Source organism: Podospora pseudocomata, chromosome 7 (genome assembly GCF_035222375.1).
Source record: "Podospora pseudocomata strain CBS 415.72m chromosome 7, whole genome shotgun sequence".
Taxonomy (NCBI): Eukaryota; Fungi; Ascomycota; class Sordariomycetes; order Sordariales; family Podosporaceae; genus Podospora; species Podospora pseudocomata.
In genome coordinates, this window is record NC_085891.1 from 1,340,940 (window position 1) to 1,360,637 (window position 19,698).

The 19,698-nt window shown below is 53.3% G+C and overlaps 4 protein-coding genes across 4 annotated transcripts; 1 reads left to right on the forward strand and 3 right to left on the reverse strand.

Moving 5' to 3' along the window:
* Positions 1-1,098: 1,098 nt before the first annotated feature.
* Positions 1,099-3,805, reverse strand: QC762_705580 (uncharacterized protein; the record flags this gene model as incomplete). Its single annotated transcript, XM_062893411.1, has 2 exons — positions 1,099-3,520; positions 3,702-3,805. 2 exons carry the CDS (start codon positions 3,803-3,805, stop codon positions 1,099-1,101), a joined length of 2,526 nt encoding a protein of 841 aa, XP_062739209.1.
* Positions 3,806-9,093: 5,288 nt separating this feature from the next.
* CDC48 (AAA ATPase cdc48) lies at positions 9,094-12,768 on the forward strand. Its single transcript, XM_062893412.1, has 4 exons — positions 9,094-9,719; positions 9,815-10,148; positions 10,215-11,706; positions 11,763-12,768. Exons 1-4 carry the CDS (start codon positions 9,664-9,666, stop codon positions 12,353-12,355), a joined length of 2,475 nt encoding a protein of 824 aa, XP_062739210.1. The 5' UTR covers positions 9,094-9,663; the 3' UTR covers positions 12,356-12,768.
* Positions 12,769-13,046: 278 nt separating this feature from the next.
* Positions 13,047-15,020, reverse strand: QC762_705600 (uncharacterized protein). Its single transcript, XM_062893413.1, has 2 exons — positions 14,498-15,020; positions 13,047-14,433 (listed from the first exon to the last, which is right to left on the reverse strand). Exons 1-2 carry the CDS (start codon positions 14,629-14,631, stop codon positions 14,049-14,051), a joined length of 519 nt encoding a protein of 172 aa, XP_062739211.1. The 5' UTR covers positions 14,632-15,020; the 3' UTR covers positions 13,047-14,048.
* A 188-nt stretch (positions 15,021-15,208) lies between these two features.
* Positions 15,209-19,625, reverse strand: hmt1 (ATP-binding cassette-type vacuolar membrane transporter Hmt1; the record flags this gene model as incomplete). Its single annotated transcript, XM_062893414.1, is given in 4 exon segments — positions 15,209-15,436; positions 15,450-16,796; positions 16,864-19,130; positions 19,200-19,625. 3 exon segments carry the CDS (start codon positions 19,623-19,625, stop codon positions 16,292-16,294), a joined length of 3,198 nt encoding a protein of 1,065 aa, XP_062739212.1. The 3' UTR covers positions 15,209-15,436; positions 15,450-16,291.
* Positions 19,626-19,698: the final 73 nt, after the last annotated feature.

Sequence of the window (19,698 nt, forward strand, 5' to 3'; positions counted from 1 at the left end):
GGCTGATGAGCTGATGATTGGAAGGAAGCATTGCCGGATGGAAATCGACAGCCACTACCTTGACCGAGGGAGCAACGTCGGCTTTGTGCCTGCCTGCCTGCCTGACGGCTTGAGACGGAACTAACCGAAAGGCATGTAGCCGGCCCTCAAGCTTTCCTCCAGGGCTCGACTTAGGGATCATGAATTTTCTCCCATCATCGAGGGCTCACGGTTCAAAGTCGGTTTGCAACAAGATCAACTACATCCCCTATCCGAATGACATCAACCAGCCTCTTTGTATTCAACACAACGCAACCACTCATCACCCATACCCGACACACGTCAAGGTCATGTCATGCCATATCCTGCCTCTGCCCGGCCCGTCTTTACACACTCACGCTCTGGACTAACTTTGAACCCTCCCATCGTAACCGGAGTCGTACATACCTTAGCTCTCCATTAGCCCCTCCCTCGGGCCGCATACTCCAACCCAATATCCCGGCCCGAGCATCCTCACCGGGAAAGCAGGTTATCACTCAACCAGGACAGACAACATCTGTTTAACAGCCTGACCATGGCGGCCGCACCAGAGATCTACCACCCCACCAACCTGCATGGCAAACCCTCCGAAATGTACATAATCACTTGCAACCGTATCCGTCTCATTCCGTTGGCCAGTTCTCTCCGAAAGGGTAGTTGCCCGCCCCAGCTGGACAGGGTTCGGAGAGTCTCGAGCTTGCTATGAATCTCACCTCCCAAGATCTGACTAAGGCAAGCAGGCAATGACACTCGTGCTGACAGAGGTTGCCATTTTTGGGTTGCCTCATGACGCGGTAAAGGAGTCAAATACATATACATAGTCTTGTCCGTCTTGTCACACTCTCCTTCCGTCGCTTCATTCTTCCCGACATCTCCCCGGCAATTGTTTTTGAAAAAAAAACGGGTCAAGATAAATTCTCCATACAAAAAAATATATATACGTTTCCTTCCAAAGATCGAAAGTTAATTGAGGGAAAAAAAAAAAGAAAAGCGGGTATCTATCTTTATTTCTTTCCTCCCAAAATCCCATATGCCTAAATACCACTTTATATACCTTTCACTCCCACCAAATATGTTCACTCAACAAACCACACTCTCAGTCAAAACATCCCACTCCCCATCCAACCCCCCCAACTTCCTAAACATCATCACCCAACTGCTCCCATCCTCCTTCTCCGGCCCGAGTATGCTCTCCCTAACCCTATACCTCTCAGGCACATCATACGGCGCATCCCCGCTCCTCCAAAACTGCATCCCCCCATTGTTATTATTACCCCCTCCCATACCCCCCATCCCACCACCACCACCCATATTCCCCATACCCCCAATTCCCCCCATCCCCCCATATCCTCCTCCTCCTCCCCCACCACCACCCAAAACAAAGTCCATCCCATACCCATTATTCTGATACGGCAGTTGGTAACCCCCAAAAGAATCAATAGCACTCAGCTCCGGCGACCCCTCACTCCCCACACTCGGACTCCCCACGCTCTGGCTCTGCCGCGAAAGGATATGCCCAAAAGGGGAATCATCCCTCGGAGTAGGCGGCTCAAGTGCAATCCCGGGAGCAACATTAGCACCAGTCGAACCCCCCCAGCTCGAAACCTGAGAATGCGTCGGCTGTGACCCCCCAGGAGCAGGGTTAGTGCTCCCTTTCCCAGCACCCCCAACAAATATCGTCTGCGAAGACCCCAAATCGTCAAGTGACGAAGCAATCGACGGCGCCACACTAAACGAGTGCGCAGACGACACCTCCGCCGCCGTGCTCGCATCAAACAGAAGCGACGGATCAATAGGCATATGATGCTGCTGCTGCTGCTGCTGCTGCTGCCCGGTGGCCATCCCACCATACTCGACCGAAACAGCAGTCGCACTGCTCGACATCGGCCTGTTATTACCGACAGGAATCGAATCAAACAACCCAAACCCCTGCTGCTGCTGCTGTTGTTGTTGTTGTTGTTGTTGCCCTGGATGATGATGCCCCCCAACAAGAAACCCATCCGGAAAAGGCACCCCCTCCAACCCCCCACCACCCCAGGCATCTCCCGGACCAAACTGATATGGAAAATGCTGCTGCATACTCCCACCCCCGACCGCCCCCGGCGGCGAAACCGACCTCTCCCCCCTGCTTCTCAAATGCTTCTCCTCCAACTTCATGGTGTGCTCCGCAATAGTAGCCATCACATTCGCCCTCCACAAGTTCTCCCTCCGTCCCGGGTTCCGCCTCAGCAACTCCAGCGCCGCCCTCCTGATCATGGGGTGTCTGCACTTGGCCGCCACAAAATACAACGGCGCAATCACATGCATCTCAAACGTAAACATGGCCGATAACCTCCTCGTATCAGGCCCACCACTCGGCCCCTTTGGCCCCTGCCCCTGCGGCGACAGCAGCGTGTTGATAAACTCCGACGCCAGAGGAATGATGGCAGAAAAAGTATCGACATAGTCGTCAAAAACCGTCTCGTGCCGGCTGAGGGCGGTGGAAACCCATATAAACGTCGTGTGAACGTGGACTTGGATCAGGGCGATGGAGCCGGGCGGTGCTTCCTTGGCCTTTGTCGACCGGTACAGCGAAAAGGCGACGTTGAACTTGGCGAGCTTGCGGAGGAGGACGTCCTGCTCCAGCTCAAACGCCCGCATGTCCTCCTCGGGCACCTTGCTGATCTTGGCGGCGTGCGACTTTTTGGCGAACCTCAGGCACTGGTCCATAAAGTCGTACAGCGCGTACCGGACCTCGTCGATGGTCTTGAACACCATGGGGACTTCGGTCAGGGTTTTCAGCGGTTCCGGGATGGCGGTTGGCGCGCAGCCCAGCATCAACGAGGTGAGAGACATGCGTGTGTACATTGGCACGAGATGCTGCTTGATGAGATCGATCTCGGGGCTTCTTCCTGTAACTCTCGGCCCTAGTTGTGAGAGGATCTGCCGTCCTTGCTCGAGGTGGATGAGCGACTCCTTGTCTTTGCTCTGCATGAGTTCGATACAGACAAACAGCACGCAGGTGAGTAATGGTACTAGTGGCCGGGCGTTAACCGTCCTCATTTGTTCGAGCAGGCAGGCGATGGCGCGGTTGTACTGAAACAGGGCAAACGAGCTTCGGTTCTCACTGTCGTTGTTGTGAAGCAGTTGAGGCATCATGGCGGCCTGCACCATCCCCTCGTGTAAACTGCTGACAGCAAGGACGGCGTGCCTCACTGCTGGTTCCGTCTGGCAGATCTGAAGAACCAGCACTCGAAAGAAGGCGCCGTCGTGGTCGGCGGCGAGACATGGCGCTGTTACGTGCTGGAAGAAGTGAAAGGCCCTCTTCTCGTCCCCGGTAGCCCATTCGAAGAGCGTGGCCAACGGAGCATGAGGCTCTCCCGCAGCATTTTGCCCCAGACCACCGGACCGGCGCCGGCGTTGTGATATAGCTTTGGCGTCGAGGTAACCGTCACATCTCCTCCCTGTTTTGGTGCACCGCATGCAGAATGGCTTTTCTTCGTCGCATTTGACCTTACGAATTCTACCCGCAGACGGACGAGGCGAGTCCGAGGTTAGCTTGTGTTGACGGAGCGAGGAGGGCCAGGCAGGGGAAGGGTGGTTGGTGGTGGGCAAGGAAGGGCTCGCGCGGCTATGACAGCCAGTTGCGGGTGGATGCAGGACAACGTCGTCAAGAAAGGAAAAAAAAAAACCCTCGCACTTACTTGCATGTTATACAACCCGTCCTGACTTTCTTGGACCCTTTCCTCCCAGATCTGATCAGCTGTGACGATGAAGGCGGGGACATCGAGTCCGAGTTGTGAGCCATTTTGTTTTATCGCTCTTGTGTGTCGCCCCAGTTGTTGTCTCTTCTTTGTTACTACTTCGGGTAATCCTGCTTCCCTAGCCTCCTCTATCCTCTTCGCTATTATCCTGGGCGTGTAAGTGTGTTCGTCCGTCCGGGTGGGCAGCTGGTCGTAGCACAAAAGCAAGTTCGTCCGAGAAATGGACCTTTGCCAGAAACAGAAGCAGCAACGAGAGTGGTCGAGCTCTTGGATATAAGTGCCAACGGCGAGCACACCCCCCCTTGCCAGAGCTTGGGGAGGAACCACCCTGATGGGTGAGCGGTGGGCCGACTACCTAGAAGGAACCAACCACGCGCGGTTCTTTTTAGCAGGACTCAAGGATCTCATCAGCTGCTTGCTTGTAACTTGTTGTAGTGCTTCGCCTGTCTGTGTCCCGCACACGAAAGACAAGAAGCGCTGCTCCGCCGCCGGGTGTACACAGCATACGTGGAGAGTGGAGGGGAAGGGGGAGGGGGAGGGGGGAGAGAGGGTGGGGAGCACGGGGCTCGCAGTGGTCCAAGGTACGTAGGGAGACGGGCCCCGCGGGTAGGTCGCTGGGTACAGCAGGTACCCTGCCAAAGCAGGGGGGCCAGATATCGAAGGCCAGGGAGTGTTGTATGGAAGCTACTTGGAAACCAGAACTCTACGCGCCCAGTACAGCGGTGCCAGAGAGGCACCTAACCCTAGAATGGGTGCCTTACAGGTACCTCGTAGGCGGTGCCCCATAAATGCGCCGCAGAGTAGCAGCGGCCAAGAGCTGGGCCGGCCAGGCATGGGTTGAATGGAAAGGTTACTTGCGGGCATGCAGCAAGTTTATCCCCGATACTTAGTCGGCTATACGCCCGGTGGAAGGTAGGAAAGTGGTGGTAGAGTCAAGGAACCTAGCGGTAAACAGAGAGAAGTACTCAGCCATTCCTACCTAGTAGGAAGCTGTCACAACTGATAGATGACTGGGCGGATCTTCCCATTGCTGGAATCTCCTTCCAGGCTGGTGGGCGGCCGAGACATTCCAACGTCAAAGGGCGGGAACGGGGAATAAAGCCAGCGTCATGAAGATGGGACACGCAGCAGCGTAGTTCAAGGACCCGGTACCTGTCTGTGGCTTGTGGTTGCCGCACGCCAAGTGCCGTGAGCTCGACAGAGAGTGAGAAGCGTGCTCTGGGAAAAGCTAGTGTCGAAGCATCGTGAGATGTTGTGCAACCCAGGAGGGGAAAGGAACGTTGCACAAACTGCGCTTATCTGCTCAGACATCCCATCATGACTGGCCAGTTCGCTCGTGGCAACGAGCAATAAGAAGAAATCCGGCATCGATCAACCCTAGCTCTGCGCGGTTCTGACATTTCATGCACCTCTTCACACCCACCGCCGCGGTTAAGAAAGGCGCCATTCTCTATCTCCCGTCGTACACGGCGGAAACATGAGAAGGCCGGGCGAGCCACGGTACTAAAGGGGAAGAAGAGGGGAAAGCTAGAGACCATATATCGCAGGGCCAGGGTCCCATACACGACGCCGTCAGTGTTCCATCGGACCCGAACCGTGTGAAGCCTGTTTAGGGTCTGAACCAGACGAACTGGCTCTTCTAGACGGTCACGGAAGCACTTGATTCGAAATTGAAACGACAACGCCCCCGTAAATGGGCCACACTCGGTGGCATCGGTGCTAGCGCTACCCAATCGAGCCCTCTGACCCGCGATCCTTCTCGCCAAGCATACTGCACAGTAGGGAGTGTTTCCTCGACTTTTGTGCTGTGTCTGATTTCTCAGCCCTGTGGCGTGTGGGGTCGGTCATAGCTGTGGAGAGACAGACGTTAGACAGCATGGAGGGGGGGAAGGTGGGGTAAAACTGCGAGGGCAACTGGGGGAAGAGAAGGGATTGCCACGATGACTGCATGACTAACGGATGAACAAGCTACAAAAGTTGCCGCGTAAGGCTCCGAGGGGCCTAATGGCTGGTCGCAGTATCGAGAACTGAGCTGATAGAGAATCCGTATCTGGAAGTATATCGCGCCGACGTTACTTCGCCCTAGGCGGTACAACTGATCGTCAGTCAAGCCACTACAAACCAAGACACTTTACTAGGAATGTTTCCTCTCGCTGAAAGATTCTTTAGGAAACTAGTAGGTCCTTCGTAGTGGCCTTTAGCACTCGCATATCTGGGCCATCTCAACTCAAGCCCACCCAAATCACTAATGATCCTTCGGGTGGTGCTGTGTGACGGCCCCGGGACCGTACGTATTGGCCGCCGCGGGGCCCGTGATCCAAGGGGACGGCACAGCAACTCTTCCTTGAAACTCTTCTCCTGTCCATGTATCATGAAATGAAAACATATGAGGCGAGGATACCTCGTGCAGGCGGGTGCAGTGGAACAACAAGTCGGCCGGGCTCCAATGGGTGTGCTGCTGCTGCCTACGGCACATTTATGACGGTGTATCCCACCCGCGATAACTTTCTCAGCCACAGACTGCAAGGTTCTTCGGCAAGTCGTCCGCTGCATGGAGTTAGTGAGGTTGCAGAGAATTAACCTTGAATGGATGTCCCCGCGTGTTGTCCAATCAACGTCGTTGGTGCGTATAGCTCCCTGGTAGAGCTCCCTGTCATAGTTGTTGTTAATATCTCTACTGCACTTTGATAAATAATCCGAAACGTTTACAACAACGTCACCTAACTCAACCGTCAACGCTGTTCCGCCGTCTCGCCGGGTTTTTAATTTCCGTGCTGCTCCCGGTCTTCACTTAACCTTATTCTCTCGGTCAACGAATTCGGGGAATGGGACTGTCCGATTCTTGCCGTTCCTTTCTGATCGATGTTTTGTCAGCACACAGCCATCTTCGACACCGCTCTTCTGCCCGCCTACCGTCTCAGCCCATGACATCGAGTGAGCCAAGCGATCCGTGAGGCAGTTAATTAATGTGTGACGTCGATGGCAGAGAGGGTCTTGTTCGTATTCTTGCATCTGGGGACGCGGCCATCGTTTCCTGGTGCATCCTCACAAGGTCGAAGAAATGCCTGGAACCGGTTTCTGTCCGTAAGGCATTCTCCAAAACGAAGAGAATACCAAAACAGAACACAGGGCTTGGGGTCCGGGCCAAGGATAACTGTTTTTGTACATGTAGGCCAAAACGATATCGCGGCGCTTGTTTGACCGAAGGTCAGTGTGGTAACCATGGCCTGAGCTGATTGGGTCCCTCGGACTTTAGACATCGGACTCGAGTGTGGATACCACATAGCATCAGGTCCCAAGCGATGGCACGGAGTACCCAACAACCCTGCCTGCTTTGAGGCACATTGCCAATGGAGCGTCTCTTGATTTCGGGAACTTTGAGATTTGTTTTGCCACAATTTCACCTACTGAATGATGGCACAGGCTTGTCTCCTTCCTGAATTATGAGCCTGGAGGGGATAAGGGTCAATTCTGTAATTAATTGTCAGCATGCCATAACAATCCTTGTGAAAAGGGCATTGTCCAATCGATCAAAGACAGGATATCTGGCACACACTCAGCTTGATGAGGCGTCATGTAATGCCTTGCTAATTAGTGTAATGTTGAATCCCCTTCCAGTTGCTTGTTTTGTTTCTGGGGACAGGTGTCAGATGGAACATGTGTCGATGCAAATCTCCGAAAGACCACAGCTATGCAGCAAAGATCTGACCTGACAGAAAGCCTCAGAAGCTTGTTCTCAGTTCAGACCCTTTAGGCCCGGCAGGATGGGAAGGGCGGCTATGCTGCGGGAAGCTTAAGCGGCCGTGTAACCGGTTACCAGCCAGGAGCTGCTCCTCCCCCACACACAACTACCAACAAGCTCCCGCACCCATCTCCTGTACCACAGGCACCGAAGAGATCTTAGACCCTGCTTTTCTGCAGCCCTGGCTCCTTGCGGGGCGAGGTTTTCAGGCAGACATGGCGGCCATGTTAGCCAAACTCCTTCAGACCGCCAAGTGAGGCGTAAATGTTTTGGTGAACGGTGAGCACAGCCACCTTCCCAAGGACTCAATCTTTCTGAGAGGGTCCTCGTTCTTCTGATGATTTTCTCGATCTTGAGGGTGAAGAGATGTTTGTGATTTGCGGAGCATGGGGAAGGAATGTACGTGCTTTTGCCTGGCATCCCCTCACGACGAGAGCCGACTGTCCTGACAGATGTCCAAGGTAAATGGCTGACGAAGAGGGTCCAGACTGTTGGGCAGTGTAATGGGAATGTGTACATCAATGAGCAGATGCTTGTCGAGGATTGCTGGCAGAATGGCATGTCGTCCTGAACCTAAATCTAAACTTGAGAGTGAGCCTTGGTCGACAGCCTGGCTTGGGGGAGGCGGTGAGTATGACACCAAGAGCATTGGTCGCACACCGAGTTTCCAGCTCGAACACTTTTCCGAGGTTTGGGGAATTGCCCCAAGACATGACTGTTGATAGATGTGTCAACCAGTTCGAGCGTTGATCCCCGGCGAGTAATTCTGTGGACAGTCATCAGCAGCATGAAGAGAGAACCTGAGTGTTGAGTCGTCTCCTTGTCAGGTGGTGGTGTCCCTCGAACGACAAACGTTCTCGACAGGCCATTGCTAGTCAATCTACCTTGGAGATTTCTAAATCCTTCCCGGAAGGGCTCCTCGTGGTGCTGCATCTCTTTTGCCTATTCTAGGATACTAGTGAAGACTGAGCTTATTGTCGCAAGTAAGTTGAATGGATGCTGAGCGCTCTGTGGGTGGTGAGTCCTTAGACAATTTCGAATGTTTTCCTTGTCCCACGACCATGGCAATGAAAGCGTTGAATTCTCAGCATAGACATAGGATAGGGCCTCAGTGTGTCTTGGCGGTCGGTCCGTGTCATTCCGGCAGTTGGCTGCCCGTCCCGAGCTGGGATTCAGCAGATCCCGATTCTCAATGACACTCCGCCGGCCGAATGCCAGGGTAAAGGTGCCAAGGCCGGGGCCGAATGTGGGGTAAACCGTCTTGGCTGCCGTAGACACTGAATCGGCCAAGCATGCTTTCTGATGATGATGGTTAGGATGAACATCATGTTTGAGGACAACCAGCTCCTCCGGTGAAGAGGCAAACTCAGCTGAAGACTCTCAAGAGATCCGTTTTCAGCTCTTGGTCGTACATGTACACAGGTACTGAGCTGTCGGTATATACGTCTCGGTGATGGAATGCTGGAGTTGGGCTGCATGAGGAAACAAGACACCCCAGCCAAGTGGCAACGCGGGGCAGGCTCTGCGATGGTCATGGCGTAGCCTCGTAACTGGAAAGTGAATACAAAATTCACCCACAGCCAAAAGCCACCTCACACAAAACAAGGAGCGGAGAATGAAAACAAAGAAAGCCTTGTGAAGGTGAATTAGGTCAGCATTGCTGAGTGAATGGAGGGGCGGTGTGGAAACTGTTCGAAGGTTCACCTCGAGAGAGGAGAGCGCAGCAACAGCTGGAAAAGGTAGGGAGCTCGGGCCACCTGGTAGTGATAACGAGCGATAAGCGGTGCCTGACCTGTCCTCAGTGCTCTTGCTGGGCAAAAACGCACGGACATTTGCCGCCTGGCAGTGGCAGGACCCGCACTCGTCATCCGAGTGGCCGCCTAGAGATCGCCTCTGGAACCTGGCCAACCTTACCAAACCAAACTCACCTGCAACGAAAGCCAGAGCTGGAGGTGTCTTTAACTTTCCATCTCATCACCAACTCAAATTTCATTTTTTGCAGATAAAAACTCTGCCATCGTTTCCGCTGGAGAGGCCCCCCATCTCCCAGAAACAACTCCCATTATCAACAACCCCGCCGACGACCGACTTCGTTTCCCCCTCCTCTCCGACCCATTATCAACGAGTCTCCCACTTGACATCATCACAAATACCGACAAGATGGCTCCCGAGCCTAGTGCCGATCACCCTGAGCACAAGAAGAAGGTCAACCTCATGTACGTTGTCCTCTGTGGATGGAGATGGATGATGCCATCAAACACCCCAAAGCTCTAGTCTCGGCAAACAACTGACAGCTAACCCCGCGAAATAGGGATGCCTCTGGTGCTGAGCGCAAGGATGAAGATGACACCGCCACCGCCATTCTCAAGAAGAAGAAGAAGCCCAACCAGCTGATGGTGACGGATGCCGTTAATGACGACAACTCCATCATCGCCCTCTCCAACAACACCATGGACACTCTCCAGCTGTTCCGTGGCGACACTGTCTTGGTTCGTGGCAAGAAGAGAAAGGACACTGTGTTGATCGTCCTTGCCGACGACGACCTCGATGATGGCAGTGCCCGCATCAACCGTGTTGTCCGTCACAACCTTAGGGTCAAGCACGGTGACATGATCACAATTCACCCATGCCCCGATATCAAATATGTAAGTTTGATACTGTTTGCTGTTTGGGTTGGCCGAGTGTCGATGCTAACAAGTGTACCTCTACAGGCCAAACGTATTGCCGTTCTCCCAATCGCCGACACCGTCGAGGGCCTTACCGGCTCTCTCTTTGACGTGTTCCTCGCTCCTTATTTCCGCGAAGCCTACCGCCCCGTCAGACAAGGTGACCTCTTCGTGGTACGCGGAGGCATGAGAGCGGTCGAGTTCAAGGTTGTCGAGGTTGACCCTCCTGAGTACGGCATCGTCGCTCAAGATACGGTTATCCATTGCGAGGGCGAGCCCATCCAGCGTGATGAGGAGGAGAACAACCTCAACGAGGTTGGCTATGACGACATTGGTGGTTGCCGCAAGCAGATGGCTCAGATTCGTGAAATGGTCGAGCTGCCACTCCGCCACCCTCAGCTTTTCAAGTCGATTGGTATCAAGCCCCCACGTGGTGTGCTCCTTTTCGGACCTCCTGGTACCGGTAAGACACTCATGGCTCGTGCTGTTGCCAACGAGACGGGTGCCTTCTTCTTCCTGATCAACGGTCCCGAGATTATGTCCAAGATGGCCGGTGAATCCGAGTCCAACTTGAGAAAGGCGTTCGAAGAGGCTGAGAAGAACTCCCCGGCTATCATCTTCATTGACGAGATCGATTCCATCGCCCCCAAGCGTGACAAGACCAACGGCGAGGTTGAGCGTCGCGTTGTCTCTCAGCTCTTGACCCTCATGGACGGCATGAAGGCCCGTTCCAACGTTGTGGTCATGGCCGCTACCAACAGACCCAACTCTATTGATCCTGCCCTCCGCCGCTTCGGTCGTTTCGATCGTGAGGTCGACATTGGTGTCCCTGACCCAACTGGCCGTCTTGAGATTCTCCAGATCCACACCAAGAACATGAAGCTTGGTGACGACGTTGATCTCGAGCAGATCGCTGCTGAGACTCACGGTTACGTCGGTTCCGATATTGCCGCCCTCTGTTCCGAGGCTGCCATGCAGCAGATTCGTGAGAAGATGGATCTCATTGATCTGGACGAGGATACCATCGATGCCGAGGTCCTCGACTCTCTTGGTGTGACCATGGAGAACTTCCGCTTCGCCCTTGGCGTGTCCAACCCCTCCGCTCTTCGCGAGGTTGCCGTTGTCGAGGTTCCCAACGTCCGCTGGGAGGATATCGGTGGTCTCGAGACCGTCAAGGAGGAGCTCAAGGAGAGTGTTCAGTATCCCGTCGATCACCCTGAGAAGTTCCTCAAGTTCGGCATGTCCCCATCCCGCGGTGTCCTGTTCTATGGTCCTCCTGGTACGGGTAAGACAATGTTGGCAAAGGCTGTTGCCAACGAGTGCGCTGCCAACTTCATCTCTGTCAAGGGTCCTGAGCTGCTTTCCATGTGGTTCGGTGAGTCTGAGAGCAACATTCGTGACATTTTCGACAAGGCTCGTGCCGCCGCTCCTTGCATTGTCTTCCTCGACGAGTTGGACTCTATTGCCAAGGCCCGTGGCGGTTCCGTTGGTGATGCTGGCGGTGCTTCCGACCGTGTCGTCAACCAGCTCCTTACTGGTATGTTTAATATGCTGTCCTTTGTTTATGATTATATCTGCTAACACTGAAACCAGAAATGGACGGCATGACCTCCAAGAAGAACGTCTTCGTCATTGGCGCTACCAACCGTCCCGAGCAGCTTGACCCTGCCCTGTGCCGTCCTGGTCGTCTCGACTCCCTCATCTATGTCCCTCTTCCCGATGAGGCTGGCCGTCTCAGCATCTTGACCGCTCAGCTCCGCAAGACTCCTGTCGCTGACGATGTCGACCTCAACTACATCGCTTCCAAGACCCACGGCTTCTCCGGTGCCGATCTTGGTTTCATCACGCAGCGCGCTGTCAAGCTTGCCATCAGGGAGGCCATCTCTACCGAGATCCAGCGCACCAAGGAGCGCGAGGCTAACGGTGAGGATGTCGATATGGAGGGCGAGGAGGACCCCGTTCCTGAGCTCACCAAGCGCCACTTCGAGGAGGCCATGCAGATGGCTCGCCGTTCCGTCAGTGATGTCGAGATTCGTCGCTATGAGGCCTTTGCCCAGCAAATGAAGAACGCCGGTCCAGGCGCCTACTTCAAGTTCCCCGAGGGTGGTGTTGAGGGTGCTGCCGGCAACGGTGGTGCTGGCAACTCGTTCGGTGATGCTGGTGATGATGAGGGTCTCTATGACTAAACGTATCAGCCATGACCTACGAGTTTGGCAAAAAAAAAAGATCCGCAGCCCATGTATTCTAGTTTACTCCAGCATTACGCTGTCTAGCAGTTTGCACAATCGGTCGGGGAGTTCTTTAGGCAAATGGGGTTTACAGCGGTGTACTTGGGCGGTCAGTTATTTCGATTGGCCTAACAGCGGAGCTATTATTCGGTAGCAAGTTTGCCCCCAGTCTTGAGGCTCATGGTTTTTGAGACTGGGCAGTGTGGACTTTCTGCGTAGTTGTGGGCGGGCGCGATGAGGCAAAGAGTTTCATAGTTGCTAGAGGCGCTGGTTATTACGATGGGCGTCTAATGATTTATTTATGATGGCCGTTTTTAATGGCAAACAATCAAGACTATAGATTGCACACTGTTTACTGTGTGTTTTGGTGATTGCTTCCTGTGATGATATGCTTCCAACTTGGATAACCTTTCTTTAAAGGTGTAGGGCCTTGAGGATATTTGGTCTGTTTTTGAAATCCTAGGCAATTGGCCGGTGAACGTTCAGTCCCATTTGCTTTCGGGGGGGTTTAGATTCGTGATGAAGACTTGATCAAAAACGAGATACGTCCTGGTGTACTATGCCAACAACACGGAAGAGAGAAACGGGGATGAAGAAAAGGAAAAAACCCATGGTATTAACGCCCCCGCTGATGGTGCCAATTTGTGTGTGTTCTTGGTGTGATATATCTATATATACACAAGTGTTGTGTGCATAAAAACCAATATTTCCCCCTTGCCCCCAACTCGCTTTCCCATTATCAACTGTGTAAGGCCTACCCTACTGCTTATCGTTCGCTTGGTTGTGGGCGCCCTGACATATTATAATGCATCCCCTAAACTCTTCCTTTCGCTCTGGAAGAAAAAAACACAAACCAAAACCTCGTGGTGATTCCTCCCCCGCTGATATATCCATATCCACACACTCTTGTCACCCATCCCTATTAGACTCGTTCCTCATTCCCCAGATTCAGCTGATTCACGAACTGGCCGACTCTCCCCCTCCGTCTCCAAAACCCATGCCATTGCCACGATCCCGGAGTCAGAATCACCCACCGAGATCATCCCCCTCTTCTGTATGATAATCCTCTACTCGGATCAGAATACACATCAGCAGCATGCCGATGACGAGGGCCAGTCCCCTCTGGATACGGCTCGCTAGTCAGAGGATCAATCACATCATAGTCCTCATCAACAGTTGCGTCGTTGTCAGTCTCAACAGCCGTCTCCTCATCGTGAAAACCAGGCACCTCTCCATCTTCATCCACCAGTGTTTCGCCCCCACTACTCTGTTCTCTCGCAAGATCTTGCTCTCTCGCTGGTTCCTCTCTCGATGGTTCCTCTCCCGCTGGCTCCCTCTCGTCTTCATCAGCGTCGCTCTCGTCGCTGTCGCCGTGCGGCCCCGCTTCATCATCAGCGTCACTCTCGCCTTCTTCATCTTCGTCTTCTTCATCCTCGCCTGCATCATCGTCTCCAGACTCATCCTCCCCACTCTCTTCGGCACCCCGTTCTTCTTCTTCCAATGGCGGCGGTGGCGGTAAATTCTCGTCTCCAGTATCCTAGTTGGCACCATCCCCATCACTATCCTCAAACCCCCCCGCTCCAGCAGCCCCATCCCCATCACCCTTTCCCCCCTTCGCAAACCCCGTCCCCTTCCTCACCCTCATTCCCCCCTAAGGATTCCCCTCCTCAATCTCCACCACCCCCTCCAACGCCGCCCTCGTAACCCTCAACGCATCCTCCACCACCTGCTGTGGCAACGCCAAACTATTACCATTCTCCCCCCTTCCCCCACCACCAACCTTGATCCCATTCCCATTAACATTCACATTCTTCCCATTAACGTTCACCTCCTCCCCCTGACCCGGCGTCCCATTCGCTGCTCTGTTGCTCGGAGCAAGAGCGGTATCATGCCTAATATCATCCATCACCCTCTTCAGCAAGACCGGAAAGGTGGTCACCTCGCCCGACCGCAACAAATCCCGGGCGTGGTTCTCGACGAGGGTGGGCCAGTTGGTTGGGTTTGCGTGGAGGGTGTGGAGGAGGATTTCTTGGATTCTGGGAGAATTAGCAAAAGGTTGGGGAGGTTGGAAGGGGGAGTGGGAAATGGGGGAAGACGAACTTGGCGACATGACCCTCTTTGATCAAGGTCCCGTTGATTGACGAGCGGAGTTCGGGGTCGAGGGTGGCGGGTGTGTAGCCAGCTGCCGAAGGGGGGATTTTTACGGGCGTGGAGGGGTTGTTGTTGTTGGACATTTTCAAGCGTGGGTTGGTAGAAATTGATTTTGTAAAAATAAAAATAAAAATAAAAATAAAAATAAACTGAGGGAAAGAAAACAGTTGAAAGGGGCCGGAGAATTGGTTTGTCGGGTGGTGGTTGTGGTGGATGGTGAAATGTGTTCCTCGGAGTAGCTGGAGAACCTTGATGGGTGGTTGTCGGTTGCGGTGAGTTTCTGTATCCTTTGATAAAAACGAATGTAATGGTTGAATGTTGAGTGTAAGAGTCGAGAAAAGACTTTGTTGGACTGCAAAAGTAAGAAGTGTAAAAGTCGAGACGAGAAGATGGGGTGGTTCAAGCCCGGTGCCAAACCCAAGACAAGGCTGAGAAATGTTGTTTGGGGGAAAGAACAAGGCTGATTGATGGCTGAATTGGCACAACAATGATGGGAACTTCAGAGAGCTTCCTGCCGCACGTGAGGCCAGTCCGCCATTTGCCCCACCATACCACCCCTAACCCTTACTCTGTACCACTTACAACCACTTTACAGACTCGGTGTGGCATTCCCAGAAGCCATCACTTCCATTAACGTAAAACATTGTACACATTCACCAACTCAAAATCTTGTAAATAACGTCCATCAAATGACAGACTTTCGTGTTATTCCCTCTTCATATCTCAGAAGAATCTCATTCTACACACATCTCAACTCACAATGATGGTATCAAGCCCCTTTTTCCTTTCCTTTAGGCCTCTCTCCCTTCCCTCACCAGCGCAAGGCAACAAAAACCCCCATTAACGTTGCCTCTTGCGTCCTACTCATCAAAAGCATACAGACATCCCAAAAAAAAAAAAAAAAAAAAAACCATGAAACTTACGCTCAAACAAACAACACAACCAAAACGCCAAAACTCATAAGCCCCAACATCCCCATGAAACTCCTTTCGCCTTTATGCCCGTCGGTGATGTCCTGCAGACGGACGACCCCTTGGACCCCCCCAATCTACCAGACACATCATGAGGGAAGAAGGTAGTAAACACTCGCTTGTTCGCTTTGCGCTGAAACAGGCTCTCATTCATTTTCTCTACAACCCCCTTTCCCCCTCCTCACCCCATCCACCCTCCTACCGCCTTGATCCAAAGTCAAAGCACGCACACAACGCCGCCCATATGCTGGGGATATCATTTCGTGGTTTCAAAGAAAAAGGAGAAGAAATATAAAAAACCGAGAAAAAACAAGGCTAGAGGAGATTCGTCTCTGTCGTCTCAGAAAAACATGCGCAGCACAAACCCCCAAAAACAGAGAAATAAAAGGAAAAAACAAAAGTATACAAACAGAAGAGGAATGTTGAGTTGTAGGACTATTAAAAAGCTCGCTTCGCTGCGCTGTGCTGTGCTATACTGTGATCGCTGACAGTCGTGCGTGTCGTGATATTCGTTACAGTAGGGTATACCGCCGGCTTGTCGACAGTTCGCCGTGTTGTTGGACGGTGAAATCATCAACCCCGGCTCGGTAGTTGAAGGCGTCCAGGATTCTTGATTAGTTGATTAGGGAGGTGATCAATGTCGCCTCATTAAAGTTATTGGCTGTGCTCCGCATGTGTTGAGCGCTCTATCGGATTCAAAAAGAGTAGAAACGCAAAAATGCCAAAATGTGGTGGTGACAAATCCGACAGTAGGGGATCGAGTGCTTGGAAATCAAACACGGTCCGGGGCATCCGTCGAGCGGCCAGCTGTGGTGCCCGAGGGGAACGAGTACAGAAGCGGCCTACGCTCCTCGTCTTGCTTCACCCCGTTGGGCTGCAACTTTTCCGGCTGCTCGTCGTCCTCCTCTTGAAGCGTGCCGTCAGAGCCACTGCCAGAATGATGGCTATCATTCGAGCTGATGGAGCGGCTGTCGTCATGCTTCGGTGCGAGCGTAGGGCTGTTCATGGCCGTAGGCAGGATGGCGGATGACAACATGCTATCGTAGCCATTCGCACCGCTGGGCCTAGAAATGTTTGCATAGCCCATGAGCTTCTTGGCTTTCCGTGTTGCGTCGCGAGCATGTTCGGCCGCACGTTCGGCGCGGCAGTGCTTTTCCCACATGGCGGCGTAGCGACCGTTGAGGGCCAGAAGCTCCTCGTGAGTGCCCTTCTCCACCATGGTGCCGGCATGGAGAACAATGATCTGGTCTGCGTGAGTGATGGTCGACAGTCGGTGACTGTGCAATGCAACTCGGTTAGCTAACACAATCTCCACCCGCTCCGGTTTCCCCGACTAAAACTTACGCAATAATCAACAAGGTGCGGCCTTGTCCGAACTTGCCACTAATCAGCTTCGACTGGATCTTTTGCTCTGTTTCTCCATCAAGTGCCGACGTCGCCTCATCCAGCATGATGATCTTGGGGTTCTTGAGAATTGTTCGCGCAATCGCCACGCGTTGCTTCTCGCCACCGCTGAGCCGGAGGCCTCGCTCTCCCACCTTGGTGTTGTAGCCATCAGGGAAGCTCATGATGCGGTCGTGAATGGCAGCAGCCCGGCACGCCTCATAGATCTCTTCGTCGGATGCGCTGGGGTTGGCATAGCGGAGGTTGTACATGAGCGTCTCGTTGAAGAGGATCGTGTCCTGAGGAACAACACCAATGGCGCGGCGCACCGAGTCAATGGTGAGGTCTTGAACATCCTGGCCTTCGATCAAAAGTCTTCCGGCTTTGGGGTTGTAATACCGGAACATGAGCCGGAAGACAGTCGACTTGCCTCCGCCAGACTCTCCCACAAAAGCGGTGGTCGTGCCGGGCTTGCACTCAAATGACAGATCGTGAAGGGCGGTTCTGCGGTTGTCGTATGAAAAGCCAACGTTCTCCCACTTGATATGGCCGGTGCTCTCCTGCAGGGGGACTGCCCCGGGGCTGTCAACCACAGTAGGCTGGATCTTGAACAATTCAAGCAGTCTCTCACCCGAGATCATGGCCTGCTGAATCGTACGGTAGAACGAGCCAAAGAAGTTGAGCGGGCCTTGCAGCTGGGCGAGATACGTGACCAAGGACGTGAATTCACCGACAGTGCGTGTCCCCTGAGATACTTCATAGCCACAGGTCAAGAGGACAACCAGCAAACCGCACATGAACACAATCGACTGGCACATGTTCATATGATTGATGCCCCATGTAACCTTGGCCTCTGCCGTCTGGAAATTGACAATGGCATTGCGATACCGCGCAAATTCGTGCTGCTCGGCGTTGAAGTATTTGACCGTCTCGTATGATGTGATCGAGTCGTTTTTGACAGCCTCTTCCTCGCGGTCGGCATTGACCATGTCGCGTCGTTGATCAGATCTAGTGGCAGCCATGCGAATGGTCAAGTAGAGGTAGTAAAACGTGATGATGGACACAAAAAGTGCATACATCGCTCCGTAACGGAAGTAAAACCAGCCGATGGCGAGCAAAAGATCGACCAACATTGGCACAACCTGGAAGGTGACCTGTTCCAAGAACTGGTTGATCGAGGCACCCTTGTTAAGAGCAGAGAGCACTTCACCAGTGCGCTTTCCCAAGTGGAAATCCAGAGACAGGGAGTGAACATGTTCGAAAGCTGCTGTCGTGAGGGCGCGATAGGTGTGCTGAGATACGGGAATCCAAAGAATGGAGCGGGCTGATCCCAGCAATCCGGATGGGCCTTGGAGAAGCTTGAGCGCAATGAAGAGCCCGAGATCAAACCACGGAGCCCCAGTATTGCCAGGGTTTTCACCGTTATCTTTGCCGCCAGAGAAGCTGAAGATTCCCGTCAAGCCAGCGGCAATTTTGGCACCTGTTCCGGTGTTGGGGTGGTCGAAATTCTTGGCAAGGGTATCTGTCACAGTCTTGATCTGTTCGGGGACCATGATATTGACGACACGCTGCGAGACTTCCAGCAGAAAACACAACAAGACGATGAGCTTGAGCTTGGTCGAATTGCTGGGCCAGAGATAGGGGAAGAAGATCGAGTATCCACGGCAATATTCGAACCAGGTTTTATGCGGCAGTTTGTCGGGTCGGTAAAAGGCGGCATTGTCCTCGCATTGCTGGTAACCGCCTTCAGGATCGTTGTTGGCATTTTTGTTGACATTGCGGGTGCCTCCATAATCCGAGTTTTGTCTTGATCGTCCACGGTTGTAAGGTGTTGCGGTTCCGCTGTGCGAAAGAAGCGGGCTCGTTTCATCCGAGTCCGACCGGTTCGCCTCTTCGTCCAAAAGCCGCCGTTCTTCCAGGCGTCTTTTTGATGCGACGAGGGCGTACATGCTGACCAAAAACACAACAATGAGCAGCCGGACACCTCCAATGCCCAGATCTGTCAAGTCCCAGAAACCCAGTGGGTTTTCTCGGAGAGCCCCCATCTCCTCGCCGTCCAAGACATATTTCCCAGTGGCGAGGGTGCAGACAAACGATAAAAGGATAATGGCTTCCCCAAAAAGACCAAGCACCCATATTATCGAGTGCACTGGCGTCGGGCTGTCATCCCAGTCAAAGAGGGTGATTAAAACGTAAATGTATAAGAACGCCGCGCCCACGACGTAGACCTGGGTAATGGTGTCAGCTTTGTTTTGTTGCCGGTGCGCAAATCCGACTTGGTTCTTGGCTCGACTTACAACTCTCTCCTCCCCACACCACCACAGCTCTCCTCCAACCTTGCTGGATTGCCAGACATGCAGGGCAGTTGCAGCCGCATTGGCAGCAAACGACAAAATCAAGGCGCCCACCAAATACCGAAAAACCTGAATTGAGATGCCTCCGTTGCAGCCGTCGGTGGAATATAACGATTGCTGATCTCGGTGCTCCCGTTTTCGCTTCGTAATGGGCAGCGGCTTGCCACCTGGACCTGTGGCTGTCGGAATCAGGAGTTCTTCCTCAGTCCTCGATTTGGCGATGCTATGGATGCCGGCCGAGATAATAAAGGCGAGAAGCAGCACGACCGGATAGCATTTCTGAGTCGTTTCGTATGTCACCTGGGCAAAGGCTTTGACGTATTGTTGGCCATCATGCTCCGGACCGCTGGTTTGGAGCAGCGCGTCCATGCTGGGCCTGTTTTCGCAAAAAGAAGCGGTGTGTTAGAAAACAAGAAAAGAAATCAAAAGAGACGAAGGACTA

What these genes read in the sequence shown, in the direction of transcription:
- QC762_705600 (XM_062893413.1), bottom strand. Translation starts at nt 14,631, where the DNA reads ATGTCCAACAACAACAACCCCTCCACGCCCGTAAAAATCCCCCCTTCG. An exon ending in AAAGAGGGTCATGTCGCCAA is followed by an intron (nt 14,434 to 14,497) that starts GTTCGTCTTCCC and finishes TAATTCTCCCAG; the next exon opens with AATCCAAGAAATCCTCCTCC.
- CDC48 (XM_062893412.1), top strand. Translation starts at nt 9,664, where the DNA reads ATGGCTCCCGAGCCTAGTGCCGATCACCCTGAGCACAAGAAGAAGGTC. An exon ending in AAGAAGAAGGTCAACCTCAT is followed by an intron (nt 9,720 to 9,814) that starts GTACGTTGTCCT and finishes CCCGCGAAATAG; the next exon opens with GGATGCCTCTGGTGCTGAGC. An exon ending in CATGCCCCGATATCAAATAT is followed by an intron (nt 10,149 to 10,214) that starts GTAAGTTTGATA and finishes GTACCTCTACAG; the next exon opens with GCCAAACGTATTGCCGTTCT.